At 37.9% G+C, this 19,640-nt stretch overlaps 1 protein-coding gene across 2 annotated transcripts in view; it reads left to right on the forward strand.

Moving 5' to 3' along the window:
* Positions 1-19,640, forward strand: part of DEK (DEK proto-oncogene) — a 25,982-nt gene continuing 6,342 nt past the window's right edge. For both annotated transcript variants that reach the window (XM_083860889.1, XM_083860890.1), the window contains exons 1-11: positions 1-206; positions 1,828-1,974; positions 3,612-3,713; positions 4,201-4,310; positions 6,139-6,233; positions 7,656-7,776; positions 8,828-9,010; positions 10,832-10,964; positions 13,186-13,334; positions 15,261-15,329; positions 16,243-18,493. In XM_083860889.1, coding sequence (XP_083717015.1) covers positions 1,839-1,974; positions 3,612-3,713; positions 4,201-4,310; positions 6,139-6,233; positions 7,656-7,776; positions 8,828-9,010; positions 10,832-10,964; positions 13,186-13,334; positions 15,261-15,329; positions 16,243-16,254 — 1,110 coding nt within the window. In that variant the 5' untranslated portion in view covers positions 1-206; positions 1,828-1,838 and the 3' untranslated portion in view covers positions 16,255-18,493. The remainder of the gene's footprint in view (positions 207-1,827; positions 1,975-3,611; positions 3,714-4,200; positions 4,311-6,138; positions 6,234-7,655; positions 7,777-8,827; positions 9,011-10,831; positions 10,965-13,185; positions 13,335-15,260; positions 15,330-16,242; positions 18,494-19,640) is intronic.

Genomic DNA, 19,640 nt, shown 5'->3' on the forward strand with positions numbered 1-19,640 from the left:
AGAACCCGCCATTTTGAAAACCTTGTTGATTCCGGGAGGGAGGGAAGAGGGAGAAGGAGAGGGAAAGAGTGGCCGGTGGCTGTAGGGCTGCGCCGCGGCGGGGCGCGTGTGTGTCGCTGCGCCCGGACCCGCCTCGTCCAGCAGTGAGTGCCGCCTTCAGCTGCTGCTGCCGCCGCGCCTGAGGACGAGCCGGGGCTCGAGCCGAGGTGGGTCCCGCCGCCATGGCCGTAACGGCGCCCGAGAGCGGTCCCGCCTCGCCGCGCCCGGGCCGGACGGGGACGGGCTGTGACGGGGAGAAACGCGGCGCGGTGTCTGCTCCCCGCTCCCGTCCCGCCCCGGGGACGTGCTGTGTGCGGGCGCTTGTCACCGGGGCTGCTTCCCTCCCGCCCCTGCCCCAGGTGTTCCCTGGGGGCTGCCGTGTCCTGCGGCGGGAGCGGGGAGGCGATGGCGCCTCGGCCCCCGGCTCTGCCCGCCGTCTGGCTGACAAATCGGGAACGGGGGACAGGTGGAGAGGCACCGTCTGAAAAGCCCGAAGCGAAGGCGGGAAACCCTCTCCCACTATAGGTGGATCCCAGAACGCTTTTTCCATAAGCAAAACGTCGTCCCGAACTCAGGTGGTGGAAAGCTAAGAAGTCGCTAACTTTCCCCCGTCTGTTCCCGTTGAAAGGGGAAGGAAAGACAGGTTGTAGTGTTTCTCTTGCTTTTATTCATGCTTTCAAGTAAAAGTGAGCAATTGCCCTGAAAACGCCAGATTACTTACTACGAATGAAATACTGGCAGTAATACCCTGAAAGATACATTTTTCCCTGGTGATCCAGCCAGGAAGCTGTACTTTCCCCCCGTACTATTGATAATAAACACTGACTCATGTGTTCTGTCATTTGGAACACCGCTGATCTCTTACACCTGCTAGTGCTGCGTATGAGCAGGAAATTTAAATGTTACTTATTGCACCTGATCTCTTGCAAAAAAAAAAAGATAATACTGTCTTTAATATTGCAAAAAAGAAAATGGTTAATTGTGTGAAATTCTGTTCCAGATCTAAACGGTGAAAATTTTTGAAAGCTAGAATTTTAAAAAGTGAAACATATGGTTATCTTGCTCTGTAAGATAGACGTCTTCTGTTAGTAGGGAAATGGTGCATGCATAACTAAGATATTTTCGTTTAAAGTTTACATATCAGCCACTTCAGATGCTAAGAAAAGACTCTCAAATATGTTAAGCATGAAGCACTTATTCTTTTTTGTTGTAGATTTACAAATTAAAACCAGGAAGTATTTTCATGCCCAAAGATGCACCAGCTGTCTGGGTTATGAAAGCAGTGTTAATTCTTTCCTGAATTGCTTGTAACTTTTTTTTTTTGTAATGTTTCTGTTCCCATTTCCCACCTTCTTTAAGTTCCTAGGAAACTTGCATGCATAGTTAACCATGATCAAAAATAAGTACTAAGTTTATAGCAGAGTGCAGTAAAATTGTGGCATCTTAAAACACTGCCGTTTTTAATAGATAACAGTGTCAGCTGCTTTGAGTGGGTGTTTCCCAATGTTTCACAAAAGCAGCTTGAAGACTTGTGTGTGAATGGAATTTATAACCTTTTAGAGTGTTCTTAACCAGACTAGCTGCAGAATGGAGTTGCAGAGTGGCAGTTTCTTCTCAAAAGCTGTGTGTATTGTGTGTATGCTGAACACCTTAGTGGTTGGAAAATGTGAACAATCACAGTCGCAGCACACTGCTTCTGGTGCACAAGATCATTTTTGAAAGCAGGATTCCTGTGTTTTTCATGGATGTTGTTCTGCTGCTGATGGTTTCCCCTGACTCTTCCTACAGAAGCATACACCATGTCTTCTGTTGATTCATCAAAAGAAGACACAATGTCATCAGAAAAAACAGATGAGAAACCTGAAACTGAAAACAAAGCTGAGGAAAGTGATGAAGATGAAGAAGAAGAGGAGGAGGAGGAAGAAGAAGAAAAGGGTACTTGTTTTTCCATTGAATAAGTTTTTCTTTAATGAATGCCAAGCTATTGAATGCATTCTCCTGTGATTTTGGCTAATTGTACAATTATTGAGGAGATTCCATGGTACGTGTGTCTCGTGGGTCATAATAGCTTCCCAGTAGACTATAACAGGCAATGCTAAAAACAGCAGTGCTGATTTATCTCAGGGAAGATTGAAGGAATTGCCTGGACTTCTGTACTAGGGATTTTTTTGTTGATTAATTTTTTCAATGATTACAGGAGGTAGTGTCCCTTACCAAATTATTTTTTGCCAGTAACACTCTGAAGTGATCTGTGTTTGCAAAAGAGAAACTTTAAAGTGTGCAGTAGTATTGGAAACAATACGGATTGTCTTTGATTAACTGCAGTGAATTAATTTTCTGGGTATCCAAATGTAATTATATTGGGTCAGCAGAAATTCCTTTGGACTAATTTTGGTAATAAAAAATTGTGGCAGTATGATAGGATGAGCAAGCAAGGCAAGTTTTTTGTTGTAGCATGTAATTGAAGGTAGTCGAGGAGAACAAAACAAGATGAAGGAACTACTGTGCAAAAATGTTAATTTCTATTGTGAAGTCTCCAGGTGTCTGCTTTCAAAAGGAAAGCATTCATGGCAATAGGGCTGTAATGTGGCACAGTGAAAACCAAATCACTGATGCTCCTGGATCCTTAAAAAAGATGAAGTTTGTCTTTAGGAAAGGTGATAGAAAGAAGACAGATTTTGCTACTTGGAAAACAGCCGAGTAATTAGCATTGGATTTTGAGAAAAAAATCCTTTTTGCCCTTGTTTTGATTATATTCATACAGGTTTTGAAGCTGCTTTCAGATGTTGAAGTCCGGACAGCCCATCTGTTTAGCTCTAAGGATAGTATTACTTGACGTCAAGTATTTTAGTATGAAATGTTTAGGTGAAGCTTTAGCTTTTTCTTTGGAGTGGCATCATTAAATTAGTGATGTGCAGAGTATGTGTAAAGCAATCTAAATGTATTCATTAGTAAGCAGTACCAGAATTACTGGGAATAATATTCTTGTAGTATTAGTGACACTCATATTGTGCCCTGCAGAGTGTGTCTCTGTGTACCCTGGGATGTGTAATACAGTCCCACTGCACTTGTGCTTCTGCCTCTCCTGCTGAAATGGGTGGTTTCTCCAGTACAGGAGTGGGAATTGAATCTGTGTGCAGGCATCCTGCACCCTGCTTTTGCTCATCTAGTGGTAGTAGTCTTCTTCAGAGTGCTGTGCCTGTGTGCATATGGATGGAGCGTCCAAGGAAAATGTGCAAACAGGGTCAGTTTCGTGTCTGCAAAAGGCAGTGAAAGGAGAGGAGGATGGGTTTCTGAAAACTCACAGTCCTGCTGTCTCCATCATGGTGACGTTACCTTTAGGAAATGCCCAGTTTTATCTTCAAGGTTACCTTGGATACAGGATTGTGGTGAAGAACTAGAGAGACGTGTAGTTATGTACATGCATCTTTATAAAATCACATTGGCTAGTACCTGGTTATATCATCATCTGGTTTTGATTTGCTGCTTCCAAGAGTCAGTGTTGTGTTGCCTGTCACTTCAGTCAGATCTGCAATGAAGAATATTGTGTTTAAGGAATTTGTCTTTTGCAGAAAAGAGTCTCATTGTTGAAGGAAAAAGGGAGAAGAAGAAGGTTGACCGACTGACCATGCAAGTGTCCTCACTGCAGAGGGAACCTTTTACAATTACACCAGGTAAGCTTGACTTCTCACATACGGATTGTGAGTGTTAGGAGTGATAATGAAAACTCTAAAAAAGATGAAATTACTAGTTTGTTGTAGGTGAGAGCTAATTTTTGAGTCATGATCCTTTTTAAAATAATAAGGCTATTATATGAAAACCCTCTTTTATTCTATAGCATCAGTTTAAGCCATAAAAGTTACATGATGTTTAAACTTACTTGAAATAGGATCTTCAGTGCCTCACCACTACTAACAAAGGCAGGAGCAGCCAGAATAGAGAGAAATGCCTTGTACCCTGATCTAAGTATTATCAAGTAAGGCAGGTAAAGAGCCTGTCAGGATGCCTAACTGATAGGAAAAAGCCTGCCTAATGTTTGACCTATTATGAAGTCTAATGCTATTTTTAAGGAACTTCTTTGCTTTTATAAAAAAAATGGTAGAAACTTTAAGTTGTAAATATGAATGTGATGAATAGCATAAATGATTTTAATTGTTTCAGGAAAAGGACAAAAACTTTGTGAAATTGAGAGGATACAGTTCTTTCTCAGTAAAAAGAAGACAGACGAACTTAGGAACCTGCACAAACTCCTCTACAACCGGCCAGGCACTGTAAGAATTTCAGCCTTGTGTATCCATTAGTTCTTATGTATTACAAATACATACAGATGTTTGTACTGCAGTTTTTTTACATTTGCACATATGGATCTATTTCTTAAGTGCTATTTATTACAAGCTACTTAGAAAATGGGTATTTACAGGACCAGTTAGGTAAGCCTTCTGTTTTTAATTCCTGTAAACTCTCTTTCTATAAAAATCCTGTGGCAGGATGTACTAAATAAAAAGTTTCTTGAATGTAGATTTTTTTTTTAATGGGGGAGTGGTGGATTACCTTACAGGGATGAGTTGGAAATAATTTATGGTTCACATGCTTAAAGCTGCTTACATGCAGATTGCACTCAAAATACTCCATGTATTAACATATTGCTGCTTATCTACTATTTTTCTCTTTGTTTGCAGTAAGCAGTAGGAAGATAAAAGTGATAGAAATCACTCTTAAGATTTTATATATAACAGTTTTCCTAAGATAATTAAAATATTATATTGTCCATTTTGTATTTTGGGATGACACTTAAAATATAATGGCAAATCTTTCTTGGAGTGATTGATGTATCACTGATTGTGCCTTAAAATTCAGAGTAAATATGACCCATTTTCCTTGCTAATGGAGGCAAAATGTGAAATTGAGGCAGATTAAATTGTACTATTTCTATACATTTGCTATAATTATTGGAACTTTTAAATATATCTTTGTGTATTTTGGAGACTTGAACAGCTAGCACAGAAACCAGAAACTGAATAGTACTAGTACAGATGGATGCTAGCTGTAGTTTCTCGGATCACTGCTTCCAACACAATGTTTGTTTAAATGGCAAAGAAGGATCCGTTGCCACAAACATTCAAGAAAAGAATATATCAGTATGGTTTCAGTCAAAACAATACTTAATCAGAGTTTTTGGGAATTCAGAATGCTGTTTAATATAGTGAAGGTCAGGTCTTCTCTTGTATGCACGTATTTGTATGTGCTTTTAATTGTAATTAACATTTTTAATAAAACATACCAGTACAACCTGCAAATTTTCTTTGGGTGCTCTTTGGAAAAGGAGCTCAGCTTTGGTAAAATCATAAACTAGTGGAGAAACAGCAGAAACAAAATTTGTAGGAGTATTGAAAGCTAGTTCAAATTATTCTTGATAGTGTTTTAAAGATCTCAGAAGAAAAAGATCTGGGGTTACTTTTTAACAACTTTTTTTGGTAAAAGGAGATGAAGTGAAAACAACTTAAATGCATTAGTGATCTTGACAGGAGCAATTTTCCCATTGTAAGGGCTGTTGCAATGGAAGCTCAACCCAAATTGGACATCAGGTGTTATGGTAGAAGTTGTAAATTGGATGGTATGTAAATGCAAAAATTTGTTCTATTAAATAAGAGGTTCAAAAATATAGTCATGGTCCTATGCAAGGCTTCAGAACATCTAGTAAAGCAAATCTACTTTAGCAGATTATAGAATAAAAACCAAAATTCCCTATCTTGTAACAAATTGCATGACACAAAGCATGCAGCAGGCTTCATAATTCTTGTAGTTTTGTAAATCTGTAAATCATCATGCAGTTAATTCTAAATGAGCTTGAAATGGCAAATGACTTTGTGTAGTAAGTTATTAAAAGTACCACAGTCATAGGAAGTTGAATTTAATTGTTGTTTGCCTGTCATAAGTAAAAGCATAATCCATGTAGATTGTAACTTAAAAGGTGTAGCTTTGTCAACAGAAAGCTAAATGCTAGAACAGATTTTTCTTGTGTATAAGGTTAACAATCGTAGTCGGATGAAGTCTTTTAAACTGTTTGCAGTGAAAAGTAATCTGTGTGCTCTGTTCTAGGTTGCATCCCTAAAGAAGAATGTGGGTCAGTTCAGTGGGTTTCCATTTGAAAAAGGAAGTGACCAGTATAAAAAGAAGGAAGAAATGTTAAAAAAGTAATGATCTCTTCATACTTAAAAAAGCTTGATTCATGCACTTTATTTTTTCTTTTTTTTCTTCCAAAATTTTACTTGAGATTAAATTTGAACTGTAAGCCAGGTGGCTGTTTACTAGAGCTCTTTGATTTTTTTCTGAGTTCATTTTAATCACACAAACTCTTAAGACAGCTTGAAATGTATTAAGAGTTAAATTGTGAACATTTTGTTCACAATTCCTACATTCCTGGCTTTAACTATTGCATGCTAACAGGCAGAGTCTTCTACCAAGTGAGAGGAAAGCATTATTTCCCCGGGGCAAGCATTGTGAACATGTTGTGCTTTATCTGTGGTGCAAATCTGCATCCTTCTGTGCCTCAAAACCTTCCTCCTTCAGAATCAAACCCATTTCTGCTTGTTATATATTAAACATACTAGAATTGCTGTAGCAATTTGTCTCACAGGCTTTTTTTTTCTTTTTTTTTCTTTTTTTTTTTTTTTTTCTTTTCTTTTCTTTTCTACTGTCTTCATTCATAAGCTGCTTTTCCATCAACAGGAGAAGCTGCTGCAACTTAGTTTTGGCTGGACTGAAAGAGTTTAAAATGCCCTTGCATAATAACAGTTACTCAATATATTCTAAACCTGAAGGGGTTTTTTTGTGCCTGTTTGTTGATGGTGGAAAGGCTTCTAGAACTTGGAATTTCCAAATTTTTCTTCTTCAGATAAGCAGTTTTCCAGGAGTACAGTTTGTCAAATACATGGAAATCCAGAAGAAAAACACTCTCCTGATAGGAGTTTTGGCCATTTCCCATGGGTTTAATTGGATAATTTCCCATACCAAAAAAAGGTTGCAAAGTGAAGTAATTTTGGACTTTTTTTCATGTTTTCTGTATGAAACAACTGCTAATTTTTCTTCAGCAAATATTCTGAAACCTGGTTGCCTTGCGTTGCATATGAAGGTGCAGAGCCCTGTGTGCTTGTGTTACTGTGGTGCTTCTGCTCTGTTTGTAGCTGTGTGTGGAACACAAACTGTTGATTACTTTGTTAATTTGTTCTGCCTCTATCGTTGATTTCTGCCTGGACTTTACACTTGCATGTCATATTTTAACAGCACTGAACAAGATGAACAAAGGCCAACATGTGTTTTGCAGAACCTCACCATGCAGGCTATAGATCATAAAGAATGTAATACTTTTTTAATTATGATTCCTTAACTGTTTTTAAATATTCTATTATATGGACATAAAGATTTAGGAATTGTTTTATTTTGCTTCATGTAATATGGTGGTGATTCTTTGCTTAACTATAGATAAGACTGAAAGTGTACTTGACTGTGTGTATGTATTGTCAGGTGGCAGACACAAATCAGACAGCAGCTTTTAGCAGTCATATGTTGACTGTTCAGGGTGTGCTACTGAATCTCTTCTTTTTTTTCCCCTACAGATTTAGAAATGCAATGTTGAAAAGTATCTGTGAAGTTCTTGACTTGGAAAGATCAGGAGTTAATAGTGAGCTTGTAACCAGAATATTAAACTTCCTAATGCATCCAAAATCTTCAGGCAAGGTGAGATGCAGGTTGTTATGCTTGCTTTTATAGCTCTGTTCTGATGGAAAATGCATCTGTTCTCTATTGGTCATTGTTTGCTTGTTTCTAGTGGTAATACAATTACGGTTGTAACTTACTGAAGTAGGAATGACTTCTTGAAATAGAGTAGTTCTACTACTGCAGGCATCCATAATGGGGTGAGGGCTTAAATAGAAATTCTGTTTATATGTGGGTGTAGCTGTTACATACTGTTAGTGCACAGAAGTCTAAGTTCAACACCTGGAGCTAATTAGGATATCTATTCCCAAACACCAGTTAGCCTCTGCTTTGTGGGTGGCCGAGAATAGATACACAAAAGGACGGGAAAATCAAGTGTCAGATGTTACCTGTGTTTGCTCTATTTGGCAAATGGAAGTTATCACATTTGGACATCACCAAATTGAATTTGTTGCAGGGTACAAAAACTTGGATTTAGCCAGTGCACTAGATTCAGAGTGCCAAGACTGCTAAACTCTGTTGTTAATCTTCTTGGACTTCCAGTTTTTAATCTAAAAGTAATACTAAAATAGTTGCACTGTTGCTCAGGAAATTAAATCCATTTCCAGCAAACACTGGGAAGTGATGTGAATTAGGGGTTGGCCTGCTGCTTTAGGGACACAGGTACTGAGTTACAGGAAAATGCAGGTTTGTATAAGACGTGACAAAATTCTTTAAGTCTTCTGAGTTGTCAGCTGACTTGTTACCAAAAGAAAAGGCTTGTTTTATGGATTGGTAGGTAAAAGAACAGTCTAGAAGTAACTTTTCTTGCTTCCCTTCTCTAACACACAGTCTTTGAAGGTTTATTTGCTTAGGGAAGGCGTGCTTAAAACTGAAATTTCATTTTGCTCATCTCTGTCTCAAATAATATTTTGCAGTAAGCAAATATTCACTATTAAGTGTACATAAAATAGTCCTGGGTTGTGTTCAGGCACCTCTATATTTTTTAATATTCTTTCATGTGATTTGAAAAAAATTATCTTTTTATGCTTTTGTATTCCTACTTGGATTACACACATCTCTTATCTTTCAGCCATTGCCAAAGTCCAAAAAACCACAAAGCAAAGGTGGTAAAAAAGAGCGCAGTAGCTCTGGAACAACAAGAAAGGCAAAACGCACCAAGTGCCCAGAGATCTTGTCAGATGAATCCAGTAGTGAAGAAGATGAAAAAAAGGAAAAGGATGAGTCTTCAGAAGAAAAAGAAAGTGAAGATGAGGTAATGAGTTGTTTTGTTTGTTTTTCAACATTATATCATTGCTATCAATTGGTAACTCTTGGAACACAGAGTTGGGGAGTAAGTGATGTTTAAATAAAAGAAACGGGGACACATCTGCAATTTATAAGACGTTTTCTTAAATCCTTAATGTGTTGATTTTAATCATTTAGCTAAAAGGCAAAAGTTCTGGTTCTTGGGTGTGTGTATGCACCTTATAAAACCACTTGCTGCGTTGTGCTGTTGTGTCATTTTGGGGCAGCCAGAATTGCTACTGTAATTGGTTGTATTTCTTATATCATCTTGTGATGACTTTATTGTAATTTCATAATGCAGTGTTTGATTTGATAACTAGGACTTAACTTTGAATTCAGTAGGAATCACTGACCTACCTGACTGCATTGGTTTGGGATTTTGTCTCCATAATCCTCCTGGATTTTATATCTTAATCTCTCTCTTCAGCTTTTGTGTCTTAAAGTAAGCAACATAATAAGCAGCATCAGAAAGATTCCTGCAACCTCTGAAGTGTCTTAATCTCACTGTGTTTTGTGTTTTCTTTAAAATTTTTTGTATACTAGGCAGGAAGCATCAAATCATGGAATAATTTGGTTTGGAAGGAACCTTTTAAAGGTCATCTGGTCTAATCCTCCTGCAGTGAGCAGGGACATCTTCAACTGGGTCAGGTTGCTTCATTCAGCCTGGCCTGGAATATTTTCAGGGGTGGGCATTCACCACCTCTCTGGGCAACCTGTTTCAGTGTTTCACCACCCTCGTTGTAAAAGAAATTCTTCCTTATTTCTCCTCTAAATTGACCCTCCTTGGGTTTAAAACCATTACTCCTCATCAGACCCCTGCAACAACAAAGTGCAATTAGTCAAACTGCTGGTGTCCAGGAAAGTTCTTTGTGGAAACTGTGGAACCCTAGGCTGTAATATAAGGCCACTCTTTACTTGGGTTACATTCTGTCTGTTGAAATAGAAGTGTGACAGGCTGCTAGGTTAATAGCCTGAGCTATAGGAAATGGTAGCGATCTTTTGTTGGAAGGCTATTAATGTAACTTAGCAGTTTGTTTTGTGGGGTCATTTTGATAGGTGTTGGGTTTAATGTAAAATATGGTTCTAGGAAATTCCTATGTCTCCATGAGACAAGCTTAATTCCTACTATGCCATTTTCTTTCCTTATAAATGGCAAATTGAAAGAGGGATGAAATACTGAAAGTTGACATATGTGTTAATTTCTTCAGGAAAACAAGGTTTCTACTGTGTGGAGAGGCATATCTGTTTCAGAGGCAGGAGTTGTCTTTTTTTCCAAGAACTCAGTTATTTAAAAAAATTCTAAAACTCTCCAAACAAAAAAAAAAAATTCTTAACAAACAAAAAGGCAGCAAACTCAATTGATCTAAGTGGGTCATCTTTTCCCTTCTTTCAGAAAGTAGGAGTTAGGTACGTCTGCAGTGGCTGAGTGGACTGAAGTCTTCAGAAACTGAAGTTTAGGTGCATGGAATAAAAGCTTAATTATTGCAAAAGCACTAGTTTGTCAAATTAATTTGAAAATAGGACCTGGTGAAATGGAAGACACCTGTTTGTACAGCTTTAAGATTGTGGCATTTTTGAAAGAGTTAGGTTTATGACAGCTTTTGATATAATCCAAGTAGAAGGATGTAGGCAGTGTATCTGTTTTGCTACCCCAGCTCTGTTGGAAACTTAGAGATGGAGTGGCTGGAGTAAATTGTCCTCAGAGTGGAAAATTTTCCTTTATGGAAAAGAGGTATGGATTGTTCAAGTAATAACCATTACTTCAATTTTCTGTTTTTTCTTTTTGTAGCCCCCTAGAAAAGCATCTAAAAGAGAAAAATCTAAAAAGATGACTTCTAAAACAAAGAAAGCTGTGAAGAGTGCAAATGTCAAGAAGGCAGATAGCAGCACTACGAAGAAAAACCAGAACAGTTCTAGAAAAGGTAAATGTTTAAAATCTTTCATCATGTATTGCCTTCTAGCTTAACTGGCATGGTTATTAGAAAGCAAGCTTTTGCACCTTATTGTGAAAGAAAATGGAATTTGGTAAATTGTTGGTTTACTACTTGATGTTTCTTTCCTTGAAACAGTAATAAAAAACCCTGTTGATTGGGGTGTATTTCATGCATTTCCTGCTGTGTGGACATGGTTAGTTTTTATTTGAATATAAACTGTATCAGCCAAGCTCTCCATTTTGCTGGAAGAACATTGATAAAGTTCTGTCTGGGCCTCTATAGTGGCTTTATGCAAATCTTGTAATTGATCCAGTGGTGTGTATCACATGTGTGTGTGTCTTTGGTTCAGCAGCTTGATATGTTTTTTTTGTTAGCAGAGATGTGGTTTCTCCATGCATCCTTTTGCAGTTGTCCAATCTCATGATGTGCATGAAGGCTAAACAGACACTGAGTTTCTTAATAGTTCTGTAAAGATGACAGTAGTGAGGGTGGGGATGGTGGTGTCTGGCCAAGCACCTTTGCCAACAAGGGCCTGGGCAGGGCCAGATGGTTCCTGCAGAGGCTCATTGAGGCCCTTCAGCAATGGGCCCCCCTGATAAAGGACATGGAGAGCACTCGGGCTCTGGCAGGAAGTGTGGGGCCAGCAGCTCAGCAAAGTGACTGGCACACTGGTGAGCTCCTGTGAGCTGGCCTCGGCAGCAGTGTCCAGCTCCCTGGGGCAAGGCAAGCATGGACATCATGGAGTGGGTGCAGGGGAGGGGCACCAAGCTGGTGAGGGGGAGGGAAGGCAGGGAGAGCTGGGCCTGTTGAGCCTGCAGAAGAGACAGATGAAGGGATCATCCTGCAGTCTGCAACTCCCAAATTTTGAGAGTTTGGGGAAGGCAGGGCCAGGTTCTGCTTGGAGGTACACAGCACAAGTTGCCACCAGGGGTATTGCAGTTATTTGTTAGGGGGAGAAACTTCACCATATGGGTGGTTGCAGAAAGGGGGCCTGGAGGAGCAGTGTAATCCCCATTGGTGGAGATGTTTGGACATCAGCCTGGCAGGGGCCCAAGCAACCAGCTCCATGTTGGCCTTGTTCCAAGTAGCAGCTTTGGTACCAGATCATCTCCAGAAGTTTTTTTCCCACCTTAAATTCTCTCACTCTCTGTGATAGTAGCCAATTCTGTCACAGTTGTAGTCTGAGTTATTAATGCAGTTTATATCCATACTACAGAAGTACTTTCTTTAATGCTGACACTAGCATATGCATGCTACAGCGCAAGCATCAGGTCAGATTAGTTACTCTTCTTGTCAGTTCTTTGCAAAGAGGTACAGGTAGATTATGCTAAATTTCTTTCATGGCCTTATTTCTCAGCAGAGTAACTGGCCTGTGCAGAACTCAGTGTATTTTCAGTTTGACTTCTGAATGTTGCTGAGTTTTGTGTACACCTAATTATGTCATCAATGCATATCTATTTTTTTTATTTATATATATATATATATATATATAAAAGTGTTATATATGTGTTTTTCCTGTAAATTACATAATATATTCATAATTTCTTATTTACTCCTCGTACATTTCTGTATCCAGTTTGTTTGCAGTACAACAATCAAAATGTTATTAGGTCATTCTGTAAGGTCATTATTCTGTGTGTTTGGTATCTGCTCTGAATTTTATTTTGTTGGCAGTAGAGGAACTGAGCAGATGTTGGAGTCATTCAGTCATCTGCCAGAAAAGATTGTAGGAGTCTCCTGTGCTCCTTTACTTAACTTCATTTACAAAGTTCTCAGTATTTGTTCTCATGGTGTTTCTGATAGTAAGTTTGCAAAATTACAATATGCAGTGTACGGCACTGCTAGGGGAAAAAAGAAATACAAACTCCTTTCTAAAGGAAACAATTAGTTTTTTATTTTCTTAGGGCAGTAATACCTGAATTAAAGTTGTTGTAGTCTTTTTCATTAGTTTGATAGATTGAATTGTCCTGTACTTTTTAGAGTTCTTGTTGATTTGTAAACTGATGATTCATCAATAATTACACAAATTCTTAAATAAATGTAGTACTGATAGCATTAGCTTTGTTTTTAAATGGATGGTCTAGCAAGGTGCCTGTTTTAAAGGAAAACATCTGGATTGGTTGTTTGTGGAAAGTTCTGATGGCTTTTATTTTTAAGGAAGAAAACAATCTGAAAGCTTATTACAATCCAAATTGTTCTTCCTATTTAGAAAGCGAGTCTGAGGATAGTTCAGATGATGAACCTTTGATAAAAAAACTGAAGAAACCACCCACTGATGAAGAACTGAAGGAAACTGTCAAGAATTTGTTGGCCAATGCAAACTTGGAGGAGGTTACAATGAAACAAATCTGCAAGGAGGTAAGTAAAGACAATTTTGCGGTCTCTATAGCTGGTGGATTGTTTGTGGACTGACTTTTATCACAATTTCAATGGAGGCTTGTACTCTGCCCCGTTGTTCAGATGCTCAGTAGTTTTGCACTGGTTTATTTACTTGTTAATAGGGTGACTGTGATGCTTGTGTCCCCAGTGGTCTGTTCTGTGTGTCTGTGTGTTGAGTTCTGTGCCTTTAACACCAGTTCTGAGGGGGGAGCAGGGAAAGGAGATTCGCACGGTTTGAGACAACAGCATTCACCCCTCTGCATTTTTTTTCTTTCTTCTCGGGATAGTCTTCTTCGTCAGATGCACAGACAGCAGCCAGACAAAAGTTGGGTTTTTTTGCTTTTAGTTAGTTTAGCTAGCTGAGGCAAAAAAGTTTTCTAGACTGTTTCTTGGTTTGTTTTTTTTCTTGGAACTGTCTAAACCTGCTCTGGACTGAAAAAACCCAGAGGAGCACCGAGAGGCTCGCACCTGTGGCCCACCGGGACCTGGACCTCCAAAAAAATTGATAAGGAACTGACCAAGCCAAGCTACACCCACAGCAGAGACTTTCTCAGTTTGCCATCTCACTCCAAAACAAGAAGTTTTATTATTTCATATTATTCATTCTTTGTGCTTATGGACATTTTGTTTGTTAAATAAATAAGTTTTTTCCACTTTTCTCTGAAGAAGTTCTTTTCCCAGACCAGCTGGAGAGAAAGGCTGCTTAGGTTTGCTCTCCCCATTCAGAAGTTTCCTCTCAAATTTAACTTGAACCAAGATATAGCTGTAACAATGAGAGCTTTAATCTTTAGATACGCAACACTGACATCAGCATTAAAAGGGAAATACTAAAATTAGCTGCCTGGGAAGTAGCAGTATTACCTCTAGACCAAGTGCCGTGTGTGACAGTGAAAATATCTGATGTGTTTAGACAATGCAGCAGCTTTGCTGCTGTCCATAGGGTAGGGCTGTGTCCTGGGCACTGTACATTTCTGGTGCTCACCTTGCATACTCACTCTTCATATGTTCTCTTCATAAATCCATTCAGCTGCTGCCTATCAGCATCTATCAGAATAGTTCTCAGCTGAGTTAGTGAGTTGAATCAATTCAGCAAGGAATCCATTAATTGTCAGAACAGGTGTGCGAACCATCTAGCCAGAAAAGGGAAAGGTGGGGAAAAGTGACCAAAACACAAACAATACAGTTGCCTTGATATTTTCTGGTTCACTCACATGTTTGGTTTTCCTGGTAATTTCAAGAAATCGTCTTGAGAAAACAAAACCACAAGTTATGAGAAAACTGTATGTAACTTCTTTTCATATTTAACATCATTCTAAAAGTCTGAAATTTGGTATGCTGAGATAAAATAGTCTGAATTGGTTGTCAGTGTTGGCATCTATTTTTCATTTGTTCGATCTTCTCCCACCCTGTTAACCAAAGAGTAGTTGTACAATAGCAGTCAAATATGTTGACTCTTCTGTTAGTCTCTTGAAAGGATCACAGTTTTACTTTTTATCAAATACCAAGGCTTATTTATTTTACATTAATTGTTTAGCTTTCTACACTAATGCAGGGCTAGCTCACTACTTAAGAGAGCATTTAAAACAAAAGTTGGAGAATTCTTACTTATGTGACATGGCAAGCTAGGCATTTCAGTTTGTTGATGTGAAAAATTATAGTACCAGTTTAGTCAGCAACCAAACATAAAGGAGCACATGCATTTAAATATTTATGTGGCCTAAATAAGGACAGAAAAATATGCTTGTGTCTTTCCCTAATTAACAGAGGACATTTTGGCAATTGTAGTACTAGAAGTACCAACATCAGTTTTTGCCCTAATTTTATTTAAGCTTCTTCAATTCATACAATCCATTGATTGAAAATAATTTGAAGTTTGTTTTTGTTTTGTTTTTATTTTTTTTTTAGGTGTATGAAAAATATCCTAGTTATGATTTATCTGACAGAAAAGACTTCATTAAAAAAACAGTCAAAGAGGTAAAGACTTTATCATTTAGAAAATATTCTGGGTTGGGGAGGGTTCTTTTTTTTTCACCCTGGCATGGCATCCTCTTACAATATTTTTAATAGCTTCTTGTGTAATATTGAAAGTTTTAGTGCTCACCTAAACCTAAACCTTTGATGTTTAGTTAATGGGTTTTTTTTCCCTTGTGTTTCCCTCTTTTAAAAAAAATTGCTTCAGATTGTTTCCTTAGCGTGCCACTACTACTCTTATGTCTTTTTTTGGTAAGCATAACTAGAATTAGAATAAGAATTAGAATTATCATAGTTTTTAATGACTTGTACTCTGAAAGCTATGTATTTGCTTTCAATCACAACCTTGGCTGCAAGATGCACTCCAGTTCAGGCACTGGTCACATACGTTCATAGATAACAATGTATGAGGCTGCACAAGCTCTGCAGACGTGTCAGCTTAGGCAAAAGGGAATAAAGACAGATGCTTTTCTCTATGTGCTCCTGGTCATACAGTCATGATGATCTTGCGTTTGAGTTTGCTGTGCTGAAGATCAGGCCTTACCTACTGTACTTCGGACAGAGGGTTTATTGTCCAATCTGAGGTTTGTAGTTGGTAAAAAAAAAAAAAATCAGGTTTCATTACTTTTGCTTGCATTGAAACTAAAAATGAACTGTAGAAGTGAGGTTCATTTAGTGGAGTTAAAGTAACTTCATTTTCTTTTGGCTTCACTCAAAGATGTGAATACAAGGCAATTTAGAATTGCTCTGTCAATGTCTTGTGCATACCTGTGTCACTATCAGCAAAGGCATGATAAAGCAATTTGTCTGTTCTAGGGATATTTTTGGGGTTTTCGTGATAGCAAAAAGAGTGTATTTTCATGATAATGTGATTGGATTGAGAAAAAGGAGAAAACTAATGCACTTCTCTTTTCAGTTGATTTCATGATCTGATTTGACTGTGGGAAATGAAGATTCCTGGGTTTATGTTTCCATGGCTTTGAAGATCTGATAGGCACCAGCAAAAGGAATGTCTTACCTTGTGGTATTTAGTCAGAGCTAATTCTGCTGATCTAATGTTAAGAGTGTTAATGTAAATTGCTTTGTGTGTTTGTTTTGTTTTGTTTTTAAACAGAACTGCATTTGATGCAATTTTTAGTTGAACATACTTAAGTTTCATGCATGGCAATAAATGTTCCCTTTTTTATAGTTTTGTACATTTTGAATTGCGTTGTGTAACTAGATTCGTTAGAGCCATTGTAGCTTTATAGCGTGGATTACCAGCATACAGGAGATTTTAAAATTGACTAAGATGAAGTCTGCTTATCTACATGTATACATGCAGAGACTGGAATATTGCAGTATTGGTTACAAAGATATTTTGAATACATATTAATTCTGATGAGGAGAAGAGTTAGTCACATATTAATCTCTTTTATATTCTGATACATTCTACAGAAACAGAATTATTCTGAATCTAGATTACAGTCTTGCATGTGTAGGCACTGAAAGAACTATCACAGCATGGTTACTAATCGGCATATAGATGTTATTTTTGTACTTTTAAAAGGCTTTTTGTTGTGTATATAAAGTTATTTCAAATTTCTTTTGTGCAAGTCAGTTTTTTAATCTTGGTATCTTTGAGTTTATGACATGAAATGTCAGTGTTCAGCAGTGAGGCAGTGATAATAACAATGGTGTGCAGAAGTTTCATGAAAATGAGCTGAAGTTTCATCATTTGTCTCATCTTACCTTGTACAGAAACTAAACTGTAGGTTTATACCTGTAGTTTATACAAAGAATGCAGACATTGTTTCAATATGTAGTAAATATAATCCCTCCAAAGGCAATAGGAAAATTTCTAAAGTTCACTTTGCAAAGTATCTTCTATCTTGGTGTCTTGACCTGATGGTCCAGCATACCAGAAGTGGGTATCCAAGATGTACAGCTGGAGGTATGATAGCTTTGGGAATCCACAGTAGGGCTTCCAAATCAGGCAGCACTGATGTGAACATGTGTTTAACCTCTCTTCAGTGTGGGGAGGCTTTTCTGAACCTGAGCTTCATTGCCTCAGCATGGACAATGGTACTTGTAAGCCTGCAGTCTTGAACTTTGGCTGGCAGCTTTTAGGATCAAAACAAACTCTTTGCATAAATTTTTGTTTAGGTTTTCTCCATACTCTTTGTTTCTAATATGGGAAGTCCTACACTTAAAATCATGAAGCTAAGGGCTGCCCAAGTGTGGGCTGCCATTCACACCATGAGCACAGAATCCCTCTGACTAGCATTGCTGGAAAGACAAAGCTTATTTTTTTGAATTTTATTATTGTACAGTTGAGAAATAAGGGTTCATAAATTATCTAAATTCCAAAAATGTTCAGCCAGTTAGACTGTTGATCTTACACACACCTATGAATTTTTTTGCGTGTAATCGTTTATAATAAGGCTGAATGTAATGGGGATTTTTTGTATTCAATAAATGTCTTTCACAAAAATGTAAATCAGTTTTAATCTAACATTGCTTACATGTATAGTAAAAAACGTACAGAGGAACAAGGTTGTTTGTCTTTATCTCATTTGCTAGAAAATACTGGGTTCTCTACTTTAGAAGACACTGTTGCTGAAATGTATGTCCTTGCACTAGGATTTTATATCTTCTGTGAGGTTGATTTGTGTTTTATTTTGGTTTTTGGGGGAGTTTTGTCTCTGAACAGTCTTAGCAGAAAGAACACTTTTTAATTTGCAATTAAAAACATCAAAAATTTCCAAGTCAGTCATAAGTTCAGAAAGTTACTTGTATTAAGTTTTGATGTTTTACAAATACTTGAACTGCCTTTTGATTTTTATGTAAATGTACTAGCTGGTTTTAATTATATGGGTCAGGAAATGTTTTTAAGATTCACAATTCCAAAGTACAAACATTTTTTAATAGTTGAAATTCTAATGAAAACTTAGAACGGGGTAGCATACTTCTATTTACTGTATATATGCATTAGTTGCCACTTTGGAATGGATATGAACTTGACATCCTTCAAATGCTTTGTTTAAATCTCTTAACAACTCAGTGTTAGTTCTCAACGGAGAAGAACTGCCTGTTTCCTTGCTAATTCACACCAGTCTGGCTGCAGCTGATACAGGATTCCAGTTCTTTCTGCAACTGGGAGAAAGGCTGCAAGACAGTACTAAAAGGTAAATAAAATGTCCTGCTTATCCTGATGCTGTTGGATTAGAAGCACACCTGATCAAGGATCTAAATCCTGTTCACAGAGTCTCAAAAAATGGAAATGGCTTAACTGGATAAAAGATAGCTTTATAAATTGTTCAGGAATGTACCTTCCAGATGCTTAAGGATCTGACTGTTGCATTCCGGAGAAAAATAGTTGTAACATCTTGATTTGATTGCTTCCAGTGTAATTCCTACAATCCAGTGTATTGGTTCCTCTTCAGTTAAGTTTTTGGTATTCAGTATTTTGGTAGGTGACTTGCAAAAGCACAAGTTAATCTGAATGACTTGCAGGTACAAACAGCTGTTCTTACCAGCACTTGTGGCAACAGCATATGGGGCCTGTAGGAGAAGGAAGATAGAGAGGGCTAGGTGGGAAGGAAATCAGCAATTTGGAGTGAAAAGAGGTTACATGCATTTAGAGTTATGTGGTAGCCCATAGTACAGTGGTCAGCAGAGCATGTCTAACCAAGATGAAATTACAAAGACACAGCTGTAAATTCCATCCCACTTTTTTCCAGAAGCTCTAGACTAACAGCCTTCTTTGGACCTGAGCAGGCTGTTTATGCAGTCTGTGGTCTTTCTCTGTTATCCTGTTAGAAGGCACATGACAAAGCAAGATCTAAAAACTGTCTGAGTTTATATTAGCCGCTGCTAAGCTTGAAAATAACCCTTTTGGAGGCCAGTACTTAATCTGGTCAAATAAAGTGCCTGGCTGTCAGCATAGTGATTCTAGTAAAGATTTTTATTAGCTCTTCTGATTCAGAGAGAGGGTGCTTCATGACCAGTTGGGCTGATCTAAACTTCCTTGTTTCAAATCAGAAAGTGGACTATAATACAGTAGCTTCAACTGGACTAGATGAAAACATTCCTGAAATTACTTCTGGTGGTTGTTATTTAGGGAGAAGAGTGGAAAAATCTGTAAGATACCAGAATACTGTCTGCAAACTTGCAGTAAGAAATTTAGTAAAATCAGTATTCCAGTTGCTGAGAAAAGAAACATCTTGAATGCTGACAAGTGTGTTGTTTTCCTTTGCAAAGAAATGTTGATCCCGCCTTTGAATTCAGAAGTATTTATTAAAGCAAGATGCTGAAAATTACAGATCTAGAGGT

This window comes from Zosterops lateralis (genome assembly GCF_965231275.1).
Source record: "Zosterops lateralis genome assembly, chromosome: 1".
Lineage (NCBI taxonomy): Eukaryota > Metazoa > Chordata > Aves > Passeriformes > Zosteropidae > Zosterops > Zosterops lateralis.